The sequence below is a fragment of the Ptiloglossa arizonensis genome, chromosome 3 (assembly GCF_051014685.1).
Source record: "Ptiloglossa arizonensis isolate GNS036 chromosome 3, iyPtiAriz1_principal, whole genome shotgun sequence".
Lineage (NCBI taxonomy): Eukaryota > Metazoa > Arthropoda > Insecta > Hymenoptera > Colletidae > Ptiloglossa > Ptiloglossa arizonensis.
The window spans coordinates 12,819,251-12,843,224 of NC_135050.1; the positions used below are offsets into that span (position 1 = coordinate 12,819,251).

The following is a 23,974-nucleotide window of genomic DNA, read 5'->3' on the forward strand; positions in this document are numbered from 1 at the left end:
TGCTATTTAAAATGAATATTTAACGAAATAATAGAGGCACGTAACTGTCTGTTATGCGGTGCTTGTCCTAGAATATCTTTGTTATTTTTATGCCACAACTTCAATCTGCATAAATAATAATAAAATTATATAATATATTGTAATATAATAGTATGGAGTATGTGTGTTTCATATTGCGTATCAACGTGCTTTGATAAGAAAATAATAATTATATTAAGAAGAAAATAAATTTAACGGTAAACTATTTTTACACGATCGAACGAAAACATCTGCCGACGGTTGTTGGTAAACGATTGCCCATCGGAGCAACAAACGTCCGACGAATCGCAAATGCTCTCTGTGTGGAGCCGGCTTGAGCACCCACGCTTATCGCGCACGCGGAGAACGAAGTACTATATCAAGTGTCCGAAAAATGAAGCGAGACAAAGTATCAATGCTTCGTCTGTCTCGCATCGTTTCATCTCGCTTTTAGCCCCTTTACCAATTCTCGTTCCATCTTGTTCCCGTCTCGCAGGTCAGAAGTGAATCAGAAATAGTGAGGGCGATGTCGATCAATTTCTATCACTTGCTTTCGTTGAAGCGGTTGTAACGCGAGTGATCGAAACTGGAGTTCATACTCTCGTGGTCTTGGGTTTTAATCTCGTTCACCGTAAACTTATTTTTTTTTGAATAAAATTCATTTACAATTGCAACAACGATGCGTATGCTAGAGGTGTGACGATCGATAATTCGATGTACAGTGGTCTCATCTTAAAACCTCGCGTTAAATGTAAACGAACCTCGCGTTAAATGTGAACATTTCATCCCTGCTGCTAGAGGGACCGTTCTTGGTGGAAAAATATTGGGTTAACAACACTTGCTAAATGAGCAAATATCGTCTAAATCATGTCTCGTTTGATCACATTTTAATCAAGGAGATCTTACAAATATGGTGGTATAGATTTGATTAAAACAATGACAAAAATGTGATCGTATTAATGTCGTAAACGATCGAGTGATGATTTAACCTCGGCAACTACTTTCATATACTTTTCTATGGTAATCGTTACCGACGTAATGCCGACAGAGTTGTAAAGTTTCATGAATGCTTTGTAAATGTGAATGTTGGTTCCAAGGCTTTCACATTTATCGAGAAAATTCGCGCTACAAGTGTGAGCGGGCAATGTAACTTCGGATTGGCTCGGCAAAGATCGAACGCGATCGGTTCAAAATCTAGCCGTCAATTATAAAAAAAATACATATTAACAGGAGGTGGAATAGAAATTTGACGATAAGCCTTCGATAATACTTGAAAATGTTAATACAAAATAGTTCACGCAGTTTTCATTCTTCGTGTAAAGTTGCCGAAGTTAAAATAAAAAGATACAAGTAACTAAAAATATACCAATACACCATATCGGTGCTTCAAATATAAAAATCAATTGCATTCCCACTATTCGATATCATTTAATTATGACGAGACATGTTCTTGCGATTCCAACTACTCGAACAGCTAGCGAACATTAGTTCCCTACTGCTGGTAACACAGTCACGGATCAAAACTACTATCAGAAAATGTCAAATAATTATATTTTCGATCCGATTCGCGATCTTCTCCCACTCCAATGCCCTCAACGCAAAATGCGTGAAAGAGGGGCACTGCCTCCACGATGTTATCTTCTCCCACGTTTTCTAGTTAGCGATTTAGGGAATGAAATCTGGCCACAATGGTTACTAACCGAAAGGTAAGTAAATGTAATAAGGTTTCTATTGGTATCGCAAACGTTCAATTTACATCTAATTTGTCACTTTTGTTCATTAAAGTATTTATCGATAGTTTAGTATTGGAAATTATCAAGATAAAAAGAACTTTTATGTTCGATATTCAGAATTTATTGTAACAGTCAGTTTTACAAATAAACTCTAAAAATATGTTCTATACCGTTTGTTTGTTTATATCGAGGTTATCTTTTGTATCGAGGTGGGTTTCCGCGAAGGCAATGGAAGAAGTAGTGGGTGATAGAAGTTGTAAATTAGGGGAAAGGGTTGCTGTAGGACTCGGTTCTTGGCTTAATATTTCTGGAGCAGATAAAGGTCGACGTGTATGCGTAGAATAGTGATGAGACGGAGTTTGAGGGAAATACATAGAACTCTGAGGTGTTGAAGGATAAGGTACATTTAGAGGTGATTGAAACGTTTGGTGTGTGTATCGGACGTAACCCTGCTGTAAACTTGAATCTGTTTGCGCGGTGTTTTGTTGGTTTCTTATCTGTTTGATAATATTTAAAACTTCGGAGCGGAACTCAAGCTTTTGGTCCTCCGTAAAATTGTTCAATAACGGGAGGAGACTTTCAAAAAACGATCTGTCTGAATTAGATTCTGGTATTCTAGTTACAGCTGGAGAAGGTATAGTGCTCTTCATAAACTCTATGAAAGTAGTTTCCAGATCGTGTTTACGCTTCCGTTTATTCCGATTATACTGAAGAGACGAACAGAAATCTGGTTCTGCTTCTAGTGCTGCATTTTTATTCTGTGATTGTTCCTCGTCTTCAACGTCTAAGCCAGATTGCGTTTCTGTTACGGCACCAGCTTGTTGCAGAAAGGACAACTGACGAGCATAAATATACCGTCTTCCAGTATCGGCAGCTTGTCCAGACTTTGTTTTCCTTTTTATGCTCTTTAAATAATTATCCTTTATATTTCTCCATTTCTTGATTAATTTGTTGCCTGAAAGAAACGTTGATAATACATTTAGGTTGTATCGAGTATCAAAGATTCGCTGGATACGTGAAAGAATAAATAAACGAATTCTTTCTCGTTAATAACGCACAGGACGTTAACAACCGTATCGTACACATTATATCCTGTATCGATAAATAGTAAGATAAAATATACTTACATATTTCATTTTTATCCCTCACGTCTCTTTTATCGAATTTTTTACAGAAAACACGACAAACATCTATCCAGGCGCTTCTTTTCTTTATTCTATCGTGGTATTCTTCCGCAGAGATATTCCAAATCTCTGGATATTTTTTAATTTCTTCGATAAAAGCTTCGATATCGAGAGACGCGTCGAAATTTGAATCCGTCATTCTGCGGCAAAACGTTAGGTGTGTGCACTGACCAATGTACAACAATATATCGAAGCACCGCAGTTGCGGCTGCGTCGACCGTACGTTCCGTAGGAAACTGCGGTTCAAAATGCACGCAAGAAGAACGTGCGATGCCGCTACGTCGCGTCGCCGGAGGTACAGTGGCTGCTAAAAATTTTCCCTCGAATTCGAAATATACTATATCGTCGATAAAAGCAGATCTTTGGAGGTTAAGTTTTATCGCACAATTACATGATACGTAAATGTTAGCGTATAAATCACATAATAGTCAGTTTTAGATAACTGTGACACTTGTGCATAATTTTAACTAGAATACATGTACTGTGCATACATCGATAATAGCTATCGGCGAAACCAACGCGAAATACAGTAAATAAGAAAATATAATCAGAATTTTGCTATTCATTTCGAAGCGAATACATTCAATCGCTTTTATTGTTATGCGTTTTATTAGCTGTTCTTCGACGTCCTGGCTAGCCACTTTTGGTAGCAACTGTATCTATGCAGTGCTGCATCTAAGGTCCGGCACACACACACGGCCATTTTTCGGACGTGCGGCGCCGAAATTGCGGTTCGGGATACTACAAGTTAGCGACTGCGTCGACCGTACGTTCTATAGAGAACTGCGGCTCCAAATGCATGCAAGAAGAATGTGCGATGTTGCTATCTCGCCTGAAGGTACAATCAGTCGCAAGAGTATTTCTAGCCCTTCGATCGTCGACTTTGAACGATTGATACTTTTTTACAAGGCGAGTTTCGACATTTTTATCAACTGAAATGTACGTCGGAATAACTGAGTTCTCGAATTAGAATTGTCAACAGCAACTTGCGAAATTTCGAGAGGCGGACGACCGATGAGTACAGTAGAAGGGAGATCAATTTATTTAAATTTCTACTTTCTTTGACTTTGTGCCATTTCTAAGAGTTTTACTTTTACTTGGGCGTGTGTAAAATTTGTTACAGTTCGCGTTAAAATTATAAACGTGAATTTAATTGGTCGATAATATCGAGTAGAGGATGAAGTTCGTTTTCGTTGTATAATTTTCTTTAAAATAATTTCTTACAGGTGTACGTATTGTAAATGTAATTTTCTGGAAATTAATTCTTGGCTTTCGTTACATAAATCGCTAACTGGGAGAAGTGGGGGATGGTAGCACGGTGGGGACCGACCCCCTCCTTCGAGCATCGTGCGCTAAAGCCATCAGAGTGGAAGAGCTCGCTCTCCAGCGCGTGTACGAAACGAATCGATCGAAGTTCGTTATATTGTAATACGGCTAAATCTCTAAATGTACAAAAAATACAATGAAAGACTAATTAAATTATTAACTTCAGCGCACGAACGTGCGAAAGAGTGGAACGATCCCATTCGTGCTACCTTTTCCCACTCCTCTCCGTCGGTGATTTAGGGAATGAAATCTGGTCACACTGTTCGCGACCAGTGGCAAATTTTAGGAATTCGGATAGATCGCAACACTAATTTGAAACACGATCGGTACTTATTAGCGACACTACTTTGAAACGTGATTGAGTACTCATTCGTAACGCTAATTCGAATCGTTATTTGCTCAATATCACTGGATAAGGGATCGGTAGGTATACGTAAAATATCAATCCAATGCTGTACATCTATGTGTGTACAAGTATTGCACGCAGGAGGGAGATATATAAAGTATCGATAGTGCACTGCGACTGTACCGCTACATGTGTATGTAAAGTGCTACCATCTAATGGTAATAGCGAGAACTATCATTGATCGATACTGTATGCCGCATAATGGAACGGAATGCGTTCATAATGCGACAAAAATAAGTAATCAATGTTCCTCTTTTTTTCGTAACATGCAATTCCTGATCACGATGGCGAATAGAGGTGTTTGGTTCGTTTTCGACGATGCGATTGTGTTTGCATATGCTTTGAGTATTTTCGGTCGAATATACTGTTTACGATCGGGACCTGATTTATCCGCCATAGTACCAATCTTTTGGAAATTCTCGATCGAACGTTTGGATATATCTATTAGGTTGTTCGGAAAGTCACTTCGTTTCTTTTTTTTTGTTGAGAATGAAACACGATTCTTTTAGAGTGTATAAACATTTTATTAAATTATATATTCTCCATTTTGGAAAACGAAATGGCTTTCCGAACGACCCAATAATTATTCCATTTAATGAATATTCATTAGGTATTATATCAATGATATATAAATTGTGCAATTGATCGAATTATACGGTCGAATTACGAAACGTTAGCCTTTAAAAGGTTTTTCATTTATTCGAAAAGAATTGCCCTATTTAGACGTTAACAAACGAGTGCTAACTCGTGGCAACTTAGCTGATACTTGTTTGAAATTGAAAGATGTCCGCATAATTTTGTCAGGGATACCTATATTTAGTGTTTGACAGAAATAAGATGATATCAACTTTTAGTTGTTAGACTGGTAAGACAAATTTCACTTGAGCGAATTTATCAGTTGAGCAGATACAGTGATTTGACGGAAGGAAGACGAGACATTCGACAAAATAATTGTTAGAACTTAATCGACACACCGTGATGTAAAATTTATACGAGTTTTCGCATTTCTAATCAATTTGTTTCGTTCAATTTTCCGTTTAATTGCTCAGCGTTATATTATTTTGTAAGAATTTTACATAACAAGATTGGTATGAATCTTCATCGTTAGAAAATTGTTTCACTAAAGAGTCTCGTACTTATTAACATACTTGTGTATAATTAATTTTGTCCAGTGATTTCGGCGCGGTTATAATTCTAATATAATTAGATTACATTAGATGGAAACATTTTAATATTTCCAATGTGATTAAATCTAGATACAATTGCAAACGATGTAATATATTATAGAATAAAGTTTTCTTTGCATCGCACGGCGTAAATTTTCCCGAACATTTGAATCTGATTCGATAACTTCGATTGTGTACCTTAATTGCACGAAGTAGGAAATACGATGGTGAAAAGCGTTGGTTTCTACATCGTTGATAGTCTTCGTTATATTATAGAATTATCATTTGTTCTTCGATCGGTTACATTTAATCCTTTGTTTTTTATTTTACGTTTGAAAGGTTTCAGTGTTTTACACTCTAAGCGTAATTCATTGAGCGACCGAGACACATTTATGTTTCAAACTTTTCCGAAATAAGAGTGCAAACACAAGTTTCAAATGTTGTATGGTATATACAGTGACGAGCAAAATTGTAACTACACTAAAAAATAATTTACTACCGGTTAAATAAAGTATTGGTTACCACGATGGAAGAAATCGTATTTCAACGAGACGAGTAACCTGTAAATATTTTCTGTAAACTATTTTCTATATTGTTGCTATAAATAAAAATAAAGCGTTCCCTTTTCTACAACACGTCCGTTCTGTAATTTTAATCGTCATATTTTCCTCACCAAGTTCAACAGACTTGCGTTATTGCTGTTTCATTACAAGATTATCATCTTGTTTTTACACCTTTGCTCGTCACCTCGATTCAGTCTTTGAACAAGCTGGTAAAATACCGATGAATTCGATTGAACACATTTCTCTCTTATTTTTGTGCTTGTTTCTTTCGTCGGTGGAGTATCTCGTGTTTCGATAGTTATAAATTTCAAGTAGCGAGGAATCAAATATCCTTAAGAAGATATGTGCTATCGATTATTCCAGTTTACCAACAGATAATATTTTCATCGTTTCCGCTTCCGTTCTATTTCTTTTCGATCATTCCGTCTTTCTCGGTCGCTTCTGTTCTCTCTTCCATCTCTCCGCGTTTTATAACCGGCGCCGCTGTTAACTTCTGCATTTCCTGTCCAATTTCTGTAGTTGCCTTTCCATAGTTGTTCCATGGTTGTTCCTTCGAAGTCCCGAACAGCAAATATATCACGGCACTCGCGATAGAATTAACAGCGGCTATGATAAAAACTATACGCCATTGTGACACAGTTTGCTGGAAAAAGAAGGATTTGTATCGTATTTTTCTTAAACATTGGTACAAATTAGCGATCGATCGTGTACTACGCGTTGCTGGAAAGATGACGAGTGAAAGGAATGCATAGCGCGTTAGACACATCTATATGCACACTAAGTCTTGGTGTATTATTAACAAAGTTTGACAAAGAGAGGAACGGGACGTTTCGAAGCAAAGCAAAATATAGTATTTTCTCGATAAATACGAAAGCTTCGGGACCAAAATTCTGTTTGGTTTCGTGTTAATCAAGAAGATCTGACAAATATGACAATAATATTTTCGTTGTCAGAACACCATTAATTGAAAGAGTTCATGTTTGCGTTGGTATTGTTTCATCGACACAAATATTTATCTTATCGGCGAATGTTACATTGTAATTAATCGACGAACGTTGTGAAATGTCACATTAATCGCTTGATTGGTTCCAAGAGAGACCTTCCCAGCGGTGGGGATATACACTTTTCGCATTTATCGTGGACATTGGTTTCACATTTATCGCGACGACACTGTGGAAACGCGCGGTGCAATAATGGAGGCTATGGGTGAGATAAAAGTATGAATCAAGTGGAGTCAATATCTCCCTTGCCCCTGTATCGTCGTACTAATTATCTTTCCAGCGACACATAGTTCTTTTTTTATTGTACATTTGAGCAATTTGAACAGCTCGATAAGAATCCACGTTTGCTACTCACGTTATTATTTGTTAGAGCTCCAACGACAGCCGGCGAAATAAAACCGCACCATATTACCACCATTCCGCAAAAACCAAGAAGAATACTGGCGTAATTCGGGCTGAGATCTACAAAGTTTGCTAAAGTGGATGCAGAAATGGCACCGTTAACTGCAGTTCCCGCTATCATGAAGATCACCGCGAGAATCGGCTCGCAGCCGCTGTAAGCCAAAATCAAGATGAAGATGCCTTGTACACCTGTGCACACAAACGTGGCCATTTTTCTAACATTCGTCAAGCTCATTTTCTTGGTACTTATAAGCCAGTCGCACATAATTGAGAAGTAGTACGAGAAGATCATTCTCAATATATGTGGAGCTCCGGAAACAAGACCAGTCTGTGAACAAAAATTCGGCACAATGAATTACCTTTGATATTGTGCTAAAAAAGATTAGTCTAAATTTGTCGTTTAGTATATCAACTATCGGGTATTCGTTTCTGTTCAAAAGTAAGTTCAGATTAGAATAAGTAACGAAACGAATTTACTAAAAAAAATTGATTTCCTATTCTCGCTAGAAACGAATTATGTTAATGTAAATTTCGATGTATAAAAAATGAACAGGAGTGATCACTTTTAGAGATATCGTGCAATGCATTCGAGAACGAACAACTGTTTTATCGTTAAGAATTTCGAGGTATTGTAGAGTATAAGAGATTGTAAGAATGGTACAGAGTAAAAATTACTTTCTGCAGTTGCGAAACAGTTCTTCGAATGGTAAGTATGATTATGATGTTTTCGAATTATTGTAGGAATGTACGGCAGCAACTGCAGGTGTTCGAATGTAAGTGGAAGTTTAAGTCTTCTAAGAGTTCACGTATAATAATCGTGGCTAATTAACGAGCAAATAGGTGTACCAAAGATAGAACAGAGAGCGAGTGCTAGAGAAAGTATTTTACGCGCAAAGATAGTTATTATTCAAATTAATTTTAAATAAATTATTCTACCTATACCTAATCCAGACCAGGGTGTTACATTTAATATGTATTAAATTGAAATCGGTGAAACCCAAACCTTTTAACGCTTTAATCTAGAATTGTTAGTATAGTTTTGCAGACTCCGAATTAACAATATACAACACGTGTGTAAATTTTATGCTAACGATTATGGAACCTGTACAGTAACTATTTGAGTAGAGTTCGCGATAAAAGTAAACTATTTTCAAACAATCCCTATCCTAATTACGCGGAACCATTTACTTTCAAATAAATTAAAAATACAATCCAATAGTGTTTTTACCGCGTTGATGTTCCACCCGTGAACGAAATTAAAGTAACTTGGCGTTTGAGTCATCAAGGTAAGAAAACCCCAGCCACCGCCCCAGTGTGCAGCAATTGTAATCCAAACTGGACCCGATAGCCATATGGACTTCCAAGGTATTTTAGTTTCTTCCTCGTTGACCGAACCACGAAGATTATCTAATATATATGTCTTTTCCTCGTCAGATATTCGAGGATGTTGCTGAGGAGAGTCATGCACGCAGAACAGCCAGGAGCAATACCTTCGAAATAAGTTTGACATATGTGAGATGTTATGATTTCAGTAATAAAGACCACGAATTACCGTGATTACGTCATCTAGAATATCAAAGGAGGATATAGAAGGATCCAATTATCGCGCAGTCAACGAATTTAAGACATGGCACGATATACTGCTATAAAATCGGTTAACGTGCGAGCCTTTTGTAAAATTTTGGAAAGAATTATAGCAGTATTGGCTGGTATCGTAAGTGCACCAGAAATAATGTATTCTTTTGATAAAATAACGTCGTTCATAGACTTCATCAGTATCGAGACGAATATTTTCATTAAATTTAAAAAATACTGTTTTCGGTTGTGTAAAAATCATTACCAAATCGCACCAAGCAAAGACGTCACATAAAAGGCTGCATCCCAACCGAACGTGCTACTCACAGCTGCGCAAAGTGGGTAAGTTATAGCTGCACCTACAGAACTACCTGGAAAGTAACACGTTCATAAATTTGTCTCACCATATGTCAGTTGTTAATTTACGCGTAATTAGCTCGTAACTGACGATCCATCACCGGACACTATCTACGAGTAAACGTAGTGAACAATAGATGTTTGAAGGAAGAATAAAAAAACGGTAGACATTAGAGGATTGGATATTCATTTAGTGGAAAATAAAACACAGTAACAATCATATATTGTTACTTATTGTATTATTTCATGGCTGGCGCCTTTTAACTTGTTCAAGAACATTACAGCAATTAACGTGTTAACTAAATTCCATTGCAATTTGTGCGTTTACTGTTAATTTCAAACGTACTAAAAATGCAACGAATTGTAACAGATGGATTACTCGATACGTTATAAACTGTTTTTTTTTTTTTTTTTTTTGGAAACTATTAGGTAGTTAAATCCTCTACAACTTTTCTAAATGAAACATGACATCTTCGATCGCGCAGTAACGTTTCTTTCTTGAATATGTAACATCGATGTACTCGATACTAATTTCTTTTTATTCAAATGAAGTATTCGCAGTCACCGAGTGCATGTAACGCGAGACTCGTTCGCTATTGCTCTATCTCGCTCACTATCAGTGTATTCCATTTACTTTACTTCCTGTTTGAACGGTGCACGCGAGGATTGCCCCCAATTGGAGATAAAAGTCGCTACCTGTTCCGATTTCACACGAACCGACAGTCTCGATTTTGTTACACGAAAGCGGGAATTAATGCATCGTTAGAAGAGAAGTACAAACGGGATAAAGTACATGAAAAAAAAAAAAAATATACGGAAATCTTAATTTTTACAAAAATCTCTTTCTCAAGTTTTTACGATATTTGCGTAAAAAAATATCAGGAAATTATTTTCACCATTTCTTGGAACTACTCGCGCTGTGTCAATTGTATCTCGCTAGGTGTTATTGTTCCTTACTCGCGTTATCGATGTACACAAAAGTAGGCGAGCTAAGACAAAAGCAGCGATAAAGTTTCACTTATCTGTGTCCCTATTCGGTGATAATTTTCTCAGAAAATACCGTAATAATGTTTATTTGTTTTAAGGTGAAAATTTGATCGATCCGCGTTGAACTTTCCTTCGCTTAAATATATCGTTTTCATTTTTTGTTGTAGCATTAATAGACCTTACCCAAATAGGAACTGACGAATTTGCTTCTCTCGTTTGGAGGAATCCATTTAGCTGTCATATCATGCATTGAAGGCCATATAACGCCCTGAAAAAATAATATCTTTATAAATGTTTTCAGAAAGATTACAAATTGTTGAAATGTTTAATTTTGTAAGCCGTCTTTCGTTTACTCGATAAGTTTAAGGTTCGTACGTAAAATAATATGTGTGACACTACTGTATTGAATAATGATACCCTCAATAATGATATTAATAGTCTCATATCTGTGAGGCAACGTTCAGGAATGAATTTTAATTATCGCTGAAAGGTTAATTTGAATAATTTTCATTGAATCATCGACGAAATTGTTATCGGGCAATTAAAAGTGCATTATTTTAGTTCGATTTTATCTTAATTGTGATGACTCACCGCTACCAGACCTTGTAGAACGCGTAAAAATATAAGAGCGTAAAGATGATAGCGTGTCAGGACTGGAATGAGGAAGCCAAGAATTGCTGTTAAGAAGTTTCCTAAACCGAAAACAAGTTTAGTTCCATAACGTCTAGCTAACAACCCTCCAGGAAGTTGCGACAACCAGTGTAACCAATAGTAAGCTCCTAACGCTAGACCCTGCTGGTACTCGTTCCAAGCAAATCGGTCTTGGTACTGAAATCGGAACGATAGTGATAAGATTTTTCTCGATATCGATGCACGATTTTTCATTGATAGTTTTCAGCAAGCTGGCATGGTAAGAATTACAAATGAATGTTATCTCAGACCTACCTTCATCGAATCATCAAACAAGTTTTCAAAGTAAAAACAAAATTTTCAATTTAACGATTCCTTCGGTATTAACGTCAAACATTTTATTAGAGGTTATTGAATTCACAGGGTACTTACAAAAGCATAAGGTTTTGTTCAACAACCCTGAAATGTCGAAAGATGTGTCGTTGAAAGAAATGTTCCATCGATTGTATTCATCTCCCACGAAGAGAGACTCAAGAGTGAAAACGTACCTTTAATAAACCATTCCTCGAATAGTTTTTCGACAAGTTGCTCGATTCTTAATTAATCGATTTTCTTCGAATTTAATTTCTTCGAAATGTATTTAAAAAATATCAAAGGAGGATTATCATTAAGAAGGCGATTGATTGAGTAATGATTTTTTTCTTTTCAACGAGGAGTTCAAGATACACAAATCTGAATACTTGTGGATGTATTTATCGACTTTTAAACGTATTACTTGAATCTTTTGAAATCAATATTTTAGGATAATGATGTCGTTATTTCTATATTTAATATTTTATATATTTATTACATATTTATTTGTGTATTTACTTTTGTTTTCAACGCGATAGGCATCGTTTTACAAAAATTAAAAATATAATTTAACAAATTGGACGACGATTTAAAGAAGAATTTTTCGTTAGTCTGGTAGGGGACGATAAATGGACGTCCACTTTTTCAGAAAATTTTAAATCGATTGGCCCGCCAATACCAATGTGTGACATTATCGCGACGCTTTGCACATTACGCAGGGCAGTAGGCGCAACACGGAGATGAGTGTATAATCGGTATGTTATTTTCTTTTATCATCAGATTATTTTGTGTGACGAGCATTAAAAGATAAAGTTTATTGCGTACCATTAACGGCAGCCAATTACATAAAAGGATGTGCATTGTTAGAATGCGTACCGAATTTAGTGACGAAACAACCGAACCTGTAGTTTGGTCCTTAACTAACAGATTGTGCCATTCTAGCGATGTTAATGGATATTACTTTCAGCATTTGCTTTGGACAGTACAATTAACGAAGCTTCGTAATATTTTCGAGAATCAATGATCAATTTTCAATTATTTCTCAATTATCAGAAGTCAAAGATCAGATTTTGCGTCGTATTGCACTAATAAAAGTGTTTTTACCCCGGGACCATGAAATATTTGTACAAAACATTTCTTGCGCAACCAATCGTTTAAAAGCTATTCGAGATGTTCGTGCGAAGTACCTTGCTTCGTCTGTATACACGTAAATGTGTACTACCACGTAACGATCCTCAATAAGATTAAATTTTTCGAGCATTTCAGATCGTAATTACGCTTTTTCAATGCGAACGTTTAATGTTCGCTGCTTCGGGGATTTGAAGATCACCTCTGTTGTTTAAGATGAGATTGTAAAATGATTTATACCGTTGAGGTTTCCAAGACTCATGGTCAACAGTGTGTTTTTTTAAAAAGAATACGTTTAAATTTTTCAAGAATATTGATACCGCACAACGACATTGTCGGAATGTTGGCTTTATGAGTCAGTATCAATTTGTATAATTCAAAGAAAATAATTTATCTCCGAAGAGATAAATTACACAGTCTGTCCGATAAATAATCTGATTGGCGTTGTAAGAAGTGAAGCAACAGTCTTATTAGGATAAATGTCTTTTTATTCGAAATATATTCCTTCTATAGCGATTTAGCATGGGGGGGGGGGCGATCAAATAACAAGGGGAACAACTTTTAAAGCATTAATTTCGGAATTTTCTCAAAATCAAGTTCCATTCAAAACCAGAAGCATATACATTTTAGAAACATTTTATATTCTCGCAGTGTCTAGTGCGTTTTTTCTTAGTCATCGGTCAACAAACGTAGCGCAAATTGAGCACAGATCTTCCAGTTGGTAAAATTTTTACTGAAAATTAGGCGAATTGTATCTTTACGTTACATTCGAAACGATAGGGACGAGTTCGTGCACATGTACGAGTTCATCGTCGTTCAAGTCCTGCTCGATAGTCTTTGAAGCGTTCATATCACTCAACGTACAATTATCTCCATAAACTCCATTGACGTTTCAAGCGTTTCGGACGGTCGTTTTTTTTTAAAGTTCAAACAGAATTTCATATTTTCTCGATCGTGTTTCCGTAATAGAATCCATCGAACAACTACTACTAAAATGTTGATAACTTTCGAGCGCGTGATTCGTTTCCAATTTGAACAGTCCATAGCTTAACCCTTGCAATTTGAACAGTCCATAGTTTAATCCTTGCAATTTGAACAGTCCATGGTTTAACCCTTGCAATTTGAACAGTTCATGGCTTAACCCTTGCAATTTGAACAGTCCATAGCTTAATCTTTTCAATTTGAACAGTCCATGGTTTAACCCTTGCAATTTGAACAGTCCATGGCTTAACCCTTGCAATTTAAACAGTCCATAGTCCAGACCCATAATTTGATCTTTGTGCAAATATTTCGAAAAAGATTCTACTGTTTTATCGTACCTTTTTTAATTTCTAAGGAAAATGGTACTAACGATCTAAGCGAGTGATGCAAAAATCTTTCTGGGTCTACAAAGACTCAGACGTGGTACAGGGTGAAACGTGAAGTCATCGAAAGAAAGTTCGTTCCGGTTACTTATCCGATAGATTGTGTATACCGATTGAAGCAACATTGGTAACGTTAAGGGATGAATCTAGACGGATAGAGGGACTACGATTGCGTTTGAAAAACAGACGTGATCTTCGAATCTCAGACTCGTCGTTAGTGCAGAATCACATCGATCGTAAGATGTCTCGCTCGAAACGGTACAGTTTCGTTTTGAAAGCATTTTTTTCAACGACGTAACGTAGCTCACTCTATTTAATTCATTTTTATGCGATGCAAACACGCACGTACCGTAACATTCTCCGGGATTGTTGCAACGGAAGGTGTCACCGCAATAGTGCCATTACCTTCGTGTGTTTTATTGGATGTTTCGGAATAGCACTGCGCAGTTGCGGCAGCCTTTGGATAGGGTATCACCATCGCCACTATTGTCAGATTCAAGTTGATCCTCAACATATAGTTGATGGCGAAGCCGCAGAAGACAACGTACCACAGTACATCCCGACACGATATAATTTCCTTTTCTTCAACGGATTCGAGAAAAAAAAAGAAAAAGAAGAAAAATGATATTTTAATTACATTTAATACACGCCCGCACGACGGGTCTATATTACCATTATTCGCGATGGTACGGCTCGACACTTGTGTTTACTGTTACAAAATTATTTACACACCTGAGACCATAACGCACCGCGTACGTGCACGAGTATATAATATTAATTATGACGTAGGGGCGACGAAAATATTTCAATAAATATATGGAGATGTCCGCGCGTCTCGATCCGGCGGCCATCATTTGGTAAACTCCGTATCCCAATAAGAAATTAAAAAAAAAAAAAAAAAAAAAAAAACAAACACACGCGACACCGTTTATCGAAATAGATCAAATTAGCTAAATTATCTAATAAGTACTATCGCTTAACAATACGATAGAAGTGAAATAGTTACTCGAGAATAAAATAACGGTTACTTAAATGTATTGGTTCTTCGTGCATTATATTTTCTTCTCGAAATATATATTTCTCTATTCGTCTGATAATAAAATCCTCGATCGAGGATATTACGGGTAAAAGTGTTCGATGAAGTAGATACGAAAGCACTTTTGTAGATCGTTTCGATCGATTCCGATAGAATTAGAAACGAAAAGTCGGTTCAATACGGTTTCGTTTCGTAGCAATGGATACGGAATCACCACCAAGATTGAACGTTTCCATTGACCGAATGAAACCGGAAGCTAACGACGCGATTTTACGCTAATATTGTGTGCAGGGGAACAGCGTGCGGAGGAACGGTTTGCAACGGTCGCGCAAAGAATGGAAAATCTCGCGTAATCGAATGCGATATTATGGCACCCTCGACAATTCAATTTGAACGATTATCCAAGTTTCTCGACGTTCGATCGTGTCTTTATGGACCGTGACACCGATACAGTATCCAACGAGTTAACGAAACGTCGAAAACGCTTTACGTTCGCAACGAATACACATTTCTCGCGATAAGAAAACGCGCGCAAAAAAAAAAAAAGAAAGAAAGAAAGAAAGAAAGAAAGAAAAAAAGAAAAAAGCGTATTTAAATTTGGTCGATTATTTCCGTAGTTTCCTGTTTGGATTTGCGCAGTTTCCATGAACGATACGCGACGCGTTCAAGTTGTTTAATCGCGGTTTTCGTTCGTGTATCTGGAACATCGTTCGGTACGCGTGTCGCTTCTCTCGAGCCGGGAAATTTCTACTTACTTTTGCTCATTTTCACGATTTCCGCTCGCTCGCGGGCGTGGACCGTAACGTTGCACACCGTTGAAAGTATCACTCGACAACCGCGAAAAATGCGACAACCGTGTTTTTCCACCGATGTCCGTGCCCGCCGCGTGTGAAACGCGCCTCGCGAAATCTCGACGACTGTAAACGTCTCGATCGAAAACGAACGAATCGCCGTGCACGACGATGACACGAGATTTTAAATTTCTCGCGGTCCCTCGAGATTCACCGTTCCTGGCATTTCCACGACCGTGGGTGCTGCACGTCTCGTTGATCCAATACCGACGTACTTCACGTGAACATTTTTCGTTGACAGGTTTCGTACGTTGTCGCGTATCTATGAGTGTGTGTTAATCAGTTAGTCCCGCGGAGAACACTGCACGCCCGTTATTCAATTGCAATCACTCGAACCCTGAGAAGTCTCCCTGCGAACCTCCACTCATACGGAAATAGTTGTGATAACGGTGATTGTGTTCCGCACGTTTCTTTAGAAATTGCATTTCTTCGTTTCCACGCCACGGAGACTCGGGCTCGGTAATCTATTACACCCTAGCCGTCGACCAATCAGCGATACATACGTACATATAAACGGGGTCATTCGACGGAGCGATATTAATTTATTTCTAAAAGATACCGCTGAAATTGAATATCGTTCTTCGTGATTCGCAAATTGCAACTCGTTACCAACCGAGGGGATAGATAGTGAAACGAGTATCGATTTAAATACGAATACACTCGATACACTTCTGTCTAAGAGAGAAGGGAAACTCTCTTCTCTCCCGTTTCTTCGGATCGAGGTTCCTTTGCTCACGTTTAATCGAACAGGGCCCGAACGAGACAAGTCGATGCGTTTTAAATACATTCGTTCTACATCGAAGCTAGTGATAGTTTTAAAATAAAATTCGTTCCTTCGGTGTTAACGATTCTAAGACAATGAACTTTTTTTCGTTCGCGACTGTTAAAAGTCACATCGACATTTATCAAATACTTTTCTTAATATCTTCCATATTTCATCGAATAAGATTTCGAAACTATACTTCGGGTGTAGTTTCAGTCACAATCGACTCGATGAAACGGGGATGTTTGTGAGAACAAAATTGATTTATTTATGGAAACGAGCGAATCGGAATTCCACCCGTGCGTTTCATCGAAAACTGAAGTCGAGATTAAGTAATTACAAAAAAAGATTTTCTTCTTCCGGAAGGAAGTTTCCATCATAGTTTTGCATCGCAGACGATCGCTTTTTCTCAACAGTGTGTACCGATTGGAAGTAGGTTCGATAAAGCCGACAATGCCTTATTTTATATATATTTTAATAATTTGCAATAGGATTCGCATCAAGAGATCGATGTACTAGACCACTTAGGTGTGTGCCAATAGTCGTTGTCTTTCTTGAGTGATTTATTTTTGTCTCATTCTCCGGAATACATTGTTCCACTAGATGAAAATATAATTCTTCGATAAATATGAAGATAACAGGAATATGTGTCTTGCAGGCCTTGAAGTTGTATTAGTACAATGATATATGAAAATTAAATATTTTCCTACTTGATGGTGAAAGTTCTTTTTTTATCTGTCGGTATGTAAACGATTTTTTAATATTCGTTCGAACAAAGAGCACGTTTGATTCCGATGGCTTTCGTAACCGTTTTATCCGAGATCATTTGAACGGGCTCGCGTGTATAGTTAACGTTTCGATCTTGAAGAACTGTTACGTGTGTTCAGTAAGCTATTCTGAAAAAAAATATGACGTATTCTACAGATCTATTTCGTATCGAAAAGACGGTACTAATTTAAAATGTCAAACGAAGATGACGTTTGACTTGGAATATTGGCAAAAATGTCTAAGTGTTGGTAAAATCAATTTTTTGCCAATATTTAAGAACACTGAGTTGTTACAGTTTAAAGGAAGAATAAGTTATATCGCGTATAATTCGAAAAACTCACAAAATAGGGATGCACATATTCATATATAGCACATTATGCAAATCTTACTACAGAATGTCTAACACGATTTCTCTATGATTTTTAAAATAGTATCACGTCTATGCAATAAAATATTACATTGTAATTATGAAGCAGAAGGCTGATTAATTTTCTTACCGAAAAATTCTTTGCAAGCGTAATTTCGTCGAATGAATTATCGAAATTAAAATGTTATCTTTCTGAAACGTATTAACAAATCGAAAGCATGTTTCAGATGTAATAAAAAAGAGACAACATTTGGAATGGAACTATTGGTATGGAAAGATAAGAGAATAATTATCATGTTAAATACTTGTTACACATCGCACTTGAATCTTGTTGTGTATCAATTCTATGTGAGAAAATTACAAATGCATTTTTTAGAATTCTTGTAGAATTAAATGCACCATAAGTGTGAAGTAAATTCCGAGGACAAATGCTTTAACAATACTTGTTGCCCTTAAAAATAGGTGTGATATCGATGTGGTAACTAGAGCATTCTTTTTTTTTTATTTTACAGACAATAATGATCGAAAGAAAAGATTATAATTGGGTTATGCTTTCATATTTCGAACCGAACAAATTAGAATTGTAAGTATCCATTATTTAGTTAAATTTGTTCGAAGGTTACCAGATATCGCAAGACTTGCGAAGAGAGTATTTATTCTATAAAAATTATTGTCATTTACAAAAAAGACCTAATTAAACGTGTTAACAACTTTAAACTGTGAAATGCAATTTCGAAAACGTGAAACGTTCTCGTTATAAAAATAATGTTACATCAATAGCCAAGTTGTTGTAATACATTCAATTGCACAAAATTAAATACACGGAAAATGCTTGGATTTTATTTTACAGAATTTCCACTTTCATATCACGTATAACAATAAAAATAGAATTATGTACATATTCCTTTTACATATGTAGTATACTTTACAGATGATTTCTTTTTTCCATAATATTTCTTTGCGTTTTCGTACATTGCAGTTGAGTGCTTTTCTTTTGTAGGTAATATATTTTTAAGGGAATGTTGAAAATAATTATAGAAATCAGGTATGCAAAACGTATTCGAACATTTGTACGCTGCGATCGTAATAAATTCGGTTCACGTATTATTGATAAATTCTAACAAGCAAACAGTTTTTACCATTTGATAATTATTGGCTAGTTCGGTCAGTGGCGAAAACAACTTCGTCATTCAGTTATGCATGTACTTATCGGAGTAAAAAAATTCTTACTTAATTTATGCAATGAAAACGTATATTTAAATAGCAATATAATTATAGTTTTCGCGAACTGGTTCGTTTCTAAAATTCCCTTTTGGGGCATGTTAAGTGGTAGATAAATTACAAATTGCAATTAACTTCCCAATTTTGTTACTTATGATAAAGCGAGGTCACTGCGTTCAATTATTAACAGAATACATTGTTGATAAGGAAGTATGATTTTGTTGACGACAAACAACTAGAGAAGCTTTAAAATTCTTACCTTTCTATATTTTGAAATGCGTAAGAGATATGAACGTCATATATTTAACCTTAGACAGGATACATGACATGCCAATACGAATGAATAGATGGGGCGTTGGATGTGTTATGGAATGTTAAATTCTTATCAAGTTAAACAAGTTTAACTTTATTTGAAGATAAATATGTATAATAATTGTTTACAAATATTATATTGTATTATTATTTGAAATTAAATATAACGAAAATACGTTAATTCTTTCAGGACTGTTGTCATGTGCCTGTTTGACGTTGTACTTCTTTGTTTTGTGTTCTACTGTATCGATCCTATCGTCATAGAAATTTCCAATGATGTTTATTTTAGAAACTGATTGACTTAAGTACACGCACACGTGATGCATAATATTCAGTTATATTAACTTTGTGTCTGTATGTTAGATATTGCGAGTATTGGAAGTATTGTCTCGATAATGGTCTACAATATGTCACGACATTACAATATAAATTAGATATGACAGAGTTCGATGTGTTACGATACTTAATTGCAAGAGTGTGTTTGTATACGCCACGTGCATTCGACTTTTTTCGAAAAGAATACAACAAACATAAAGTGTATTCATGACGTACTGTGTCGTTTTAAATGTGGTTAGAAGTCCCAAATTAGTATTTCTGCCTCCGTTTGCAAAGAATTAATCAACATACAGCGTTCTTCTAAGGATCACAACTTTATTTGTTCCAAAATAGCCCGAGATAAAAAAATAAATCTAAATTCATAAAAAGTTTATCGTCAATGATACGTTTTATAAAATTTCGCTCCATTTCATAGATTTTATCCAATTTTCAATACTAAATCGATGTAAATAATCGTAATTGTACAATAAATAACTACTATCAATTGTAAAATTGAAATAAGCAAATAGAATTTAGTGCAGAGTAATTTCTTATCGTACAACGACTAACAATAAGCGATGATAATGTATGCTAATGTACGTTCTTGAAGAATATTAGACAAACTTATATAATTCATAATGTTTCATAAATTCGAATAATGACATATGTTCTTATTTATTAAGACAATTCATCGTACCGTGTATTAGACGAATTGGAGGACCAATCATTAATACAAGTAACATATGAATATAAATATTGACGTCACTATTTATTTGTTTCGTAAAGTCAGTAGAATATTGATTTTTGTAAATGCTTTGTGATAAACGAGGAGAGATTTCGTCATAATATATTTTTGATAGATAGAACGTGCTACGAATTCCTAATGTTAAAGTTCATAGTTGTAACGTATCGATATTAGAGTTTATCTAATGACAAAAAAGGTTCCGTTGGTCGAGTCACATTTCTGAGTTACATAATATAGGAAATGTTTCTTGGAACAAGTTGAGATACCGTGGTCAATTTCTATTACAATCTGTGTTCTGATGTACAGTGAAATAGCCTTAGCGCTGTAAGGTATAATAAAATTATGTTATCGAACGTGACAAAGTTGTACAAATCATGTCTGATTAGATTGATGAAAATTAGAAACGTTTAGAACCTTTTTAAGAAATGAAATTAATTACCGGTGATTCTATTGAAGTTTTAATTAAACATGGACCGATATACTATATTTTACTTTTTTGAGATTTTATTAAATATTTAAGAAAAATTTATCACATTAATAGGGAAATATTCTAGTTCTTCTAATAATTTGTTTGTCTGCTGTTATTATTTACATACTATTTCTACATAATATGTATTTAATAGAAGTATAAAAAAACAGGTAATTGTTTTCTTTATTATTTGTTTCTTCGATGAAAAGTAAGATACGTGGTGTTAGCTTTTCCAAAGCACTATATAAGAGTACGTTATTGTTTAAGTAATCGTTAGGCGTTTTGAAACTATACGTTTATTGTTGTAACGGTGTTTATAACGGTTATTTAGATAGAAAATAAACTCGTAACACTAATACACATAATACACGAGCTCTTTATCGATATTTTACCAATTCCAGACCTAAATTATTTAATTTCAGTCAATTGAAGATAACTTACAAATATGTAACCACGATGACTTAGAATTGCAGATATTTAAGGTAGCAGTCTACAATTTTTATTTAAAATAATCCTCGGGGTTCACGAACAAAGAATAATTTAAATAAAGTAGTTTTGTACTTTGAGATTATAATACAATACATTTATATTTACATATATTATTTCAATATAGAACATGGCAGTGGTCATTATATAATAATTATTTTTATAAGGCACTAATTTAGTTTACTATGAATATTTTTTAAACTTGACAATGGAAAGTACGTTATATAAGGTATTCTCTTTTTAGTTAAAAGTTTTAGTTACAAGGAAAACATAGAAAATGCTTAAACAATTATCATTCACTCCTCACTATAAAACTTAAAAAAAAAACCTGAAATCTTGACAATAAGTATTGCAAAGGTACTTCTTCGGAAAGAATAGTCGTAATTACAATTATCAAATTTCCTGGCTTACATAATTTTCCACATTGATTAATATTCTACTTGTGGTTGTTTCACCGAACATTAGAAAATTATATATTGACTGCAATTTTGCTCTGTCGCAACGAATCTGGTGAAACTCTCAACTTTCTTCTCAGTGTACTAGGAATGCAGTGCATTCCCATTGAAACATATCCGTGTCTACAGGGTGTTCCGTCATTGAGATTTCCGCTTAATAAAGTTAAAAATGTGAAATGAGGTTTTCTTAACGTTGCCTCGTAATTGGAATAAGTGACTTAATATTTATTACGTACGCATGCAGTAGATTGCGTCTGAACTTATCTGATTTCGTTGTAAATTACTCGCATTTATGCCCGTATTTATCGCATTCGGTAATCACAGATGCATAATCAGACAAGTGTTCTCTTCTCAAGAATTTCAATTTACTACCTCATAAATTCTTGACAATGTTGCTCATTCTGTCATATGTACAAGTTGTCACATTTATCGCGACGAGTCTAAATTCCTCCAGTACATTTAACAATACTGAAACGTGTCTTAAGAAGAAATTGATCGTTTCGAGAGGATAAATACTTGGATAAGCAAATCACTGTTCTCGAGATTATCCTTTAAGAGATTTTCGGGACCTCGTCACTTTTTCAAACGGAACAACACATTTTTATTACCTCAGTATTGTACCTGACGAAAAAACAAACTCGATCACGTATGATACTTCGACCTTCGAATTATCTCCAGCGCACAAAATTCTGTTTAAATAAATTTCAATTTATTTTCACAGCCGGCGAACAATAGGAGAAGTAATAAATTTTAATAAACAACCACCGTGTATTGTCACTATTGGTTCAATTCGTGATAGGTGTTCGATGCAACGACGACCAATTTTAATACATTTTTCGAGACGTGAAGTACAATTCGTATACACTATAAATCACCGTAACATAGAGTTACGTTCCGTCTTTCTTATACAGAAAACGTTTTTACATTAAGAATCACTGTCTAGAAACACTGTTTGCGAGACAAACTTATTAAGAACCTCTAGGGTATAGGACAAGTATACAATAAATGTTTCAGTCTTAAAAACTGATGCATCGAAGTCTCGAAAAAAACAGTGGTTCTAGAGCGCACTCTGCATTCAGAGATGGTGCCTCTGGGAACCATATTCGACTGAATTATCGAAGTCGGTAAAAGTAGTAAATGCAGAAACTCTCATATATAAATTACTCATATTAAATTATATCATATATAAATTATTTTAGGCGTTGCACCGTGCAATATTAATTCTTTCGATGTTACCTCTAGATAAAAAAACATATTTTAGTTAATAATTACTTTAATGAAATTGTCTAATGAGAATTTTTAATAATTACAATTACTAGAAATCAGGATGCAGCTTTTACAAAGTTCAAGGTTCGTATGAATTTTTACTTGGAACCGTGATTGTTATTGATATTTATCCATTTTATATATTTTAGTGTTACAATGTGAATATTATTTACGCGTGATGAAACATTATTTAGTCTATATAGTGAATAATAAACGAACATTTTTTGCTGTTCAAAGTGAAAAATAGTTACGCAAATGTTTTTAATACGTACACGAAATTTTTAAATACAAACAATAATCATTGTTTACTAAACTCGATAATATAATATTTATTTAATTTTCACAATTTACACGGTTCTTTCTCAAACACGAGAAGGATCACTTGACGAAGACAAATAATCTCTGGTGATCTCCGGTGATCGAAATATTCAATTGATGTGATAAGTTATTTAACAATTTGCGATAGAATGATCCGAGAAGCAATCGAGTGAAATTTTGGTATCAATGAATGACGAATCAAGTCGTTGGCCGTCTTTGGTTGATGATTCGGTATTTATACAGATTTATGACCCCGTGACTTTAGAGTGGACTGGTAGGGGAACACTCGCGTGCCTATAATTGTCCAACTACGCGATTAGGACAGGTTTTATCGTTTCAACTCTTGAACTACGTACATATGTTTTGCAAATGTGATATGCACAATGCGTTTCTGTATCATAGCATCTTATT

At 35.3% G+C, this 23,974-nt stretch overlaps 2 protein-coding genes across 4 annotated transcripts; both read right to left on the reverse strand.

Annotated features, from left to right (window-relative positions):
* Positions 1–1,869: 1,869 nt before the first annotated feature.
* Positions 1,870–5,049, reverse strand: LOC143144479 (uncharacterized). The gene is made up of 2 exons (XM_076306923.1): positions 2,879–5,049; positions 1,870–2,706 (listed from the first exon to the last, which is right to left on the reverse strand). The coding sequence occupies exons 1-2, from the start codon at positions 3,072–3,074 to the stop codon at positions 1,916–1,918; spliced, it is 987 nt and encodes a 328-aa protein (XP_076163038.1). The 5' UTR covers positions 3,075–5,049; the 3' UTR covers positions 1,870–1,915.
* A 269-nt stretch (positions 5,050–5,318) lies between these two features.
* On the reverse strand, positions 5,319–22,982 carry LOC143144478 (putative inorganic phosphate cotransporter). Of its 3 annotated transcripts, none has more exons than XM_076306921.1 (8): positions 14,924–15,013; positions 14,541–14,773; positions 11,310–11,546; positions 10,902–10,986; positions 9,640–9,745; positions 9,028–9,289; positions 7,753–8,127; positions 5,319–7,039 (listed from the first exon to the last, which is right to left on the reverse strand). In XM_076306921.1, the coding sequence occupies exons 1-8, from the start codon at positions 14,931–14,933 to the stop codon at positions 6,800–6,802; spliced, it is 1,548 nt and encodes a 515-aa protein (XP_076163036.1). In that variant the 5' UTR covers positions 14,934–15,013; the 3' UTR covers positions 5,319–6,799. The 3 variants fall into 3 exon arrangements, with proteins under 3 accessions (XP_076163036.1, XP_076163037.1, XP_076163035.1); XM_076306922.1 differs by lacking the exon at positions 14,924–15,013 and adding an exon at positions 22,588–22,982 and having other exon boundaries at positions 5,321–7,039; XM_076306920.1 differs by lacking the exon at positions 14,924–15,013 and adding an exon at positions 15,983–16,902 and having other exon boundaries at positions 5,321–7,039.
* Between the last annotated feature and the right edge of the window lie 992 nt (positions 22,983–23,974).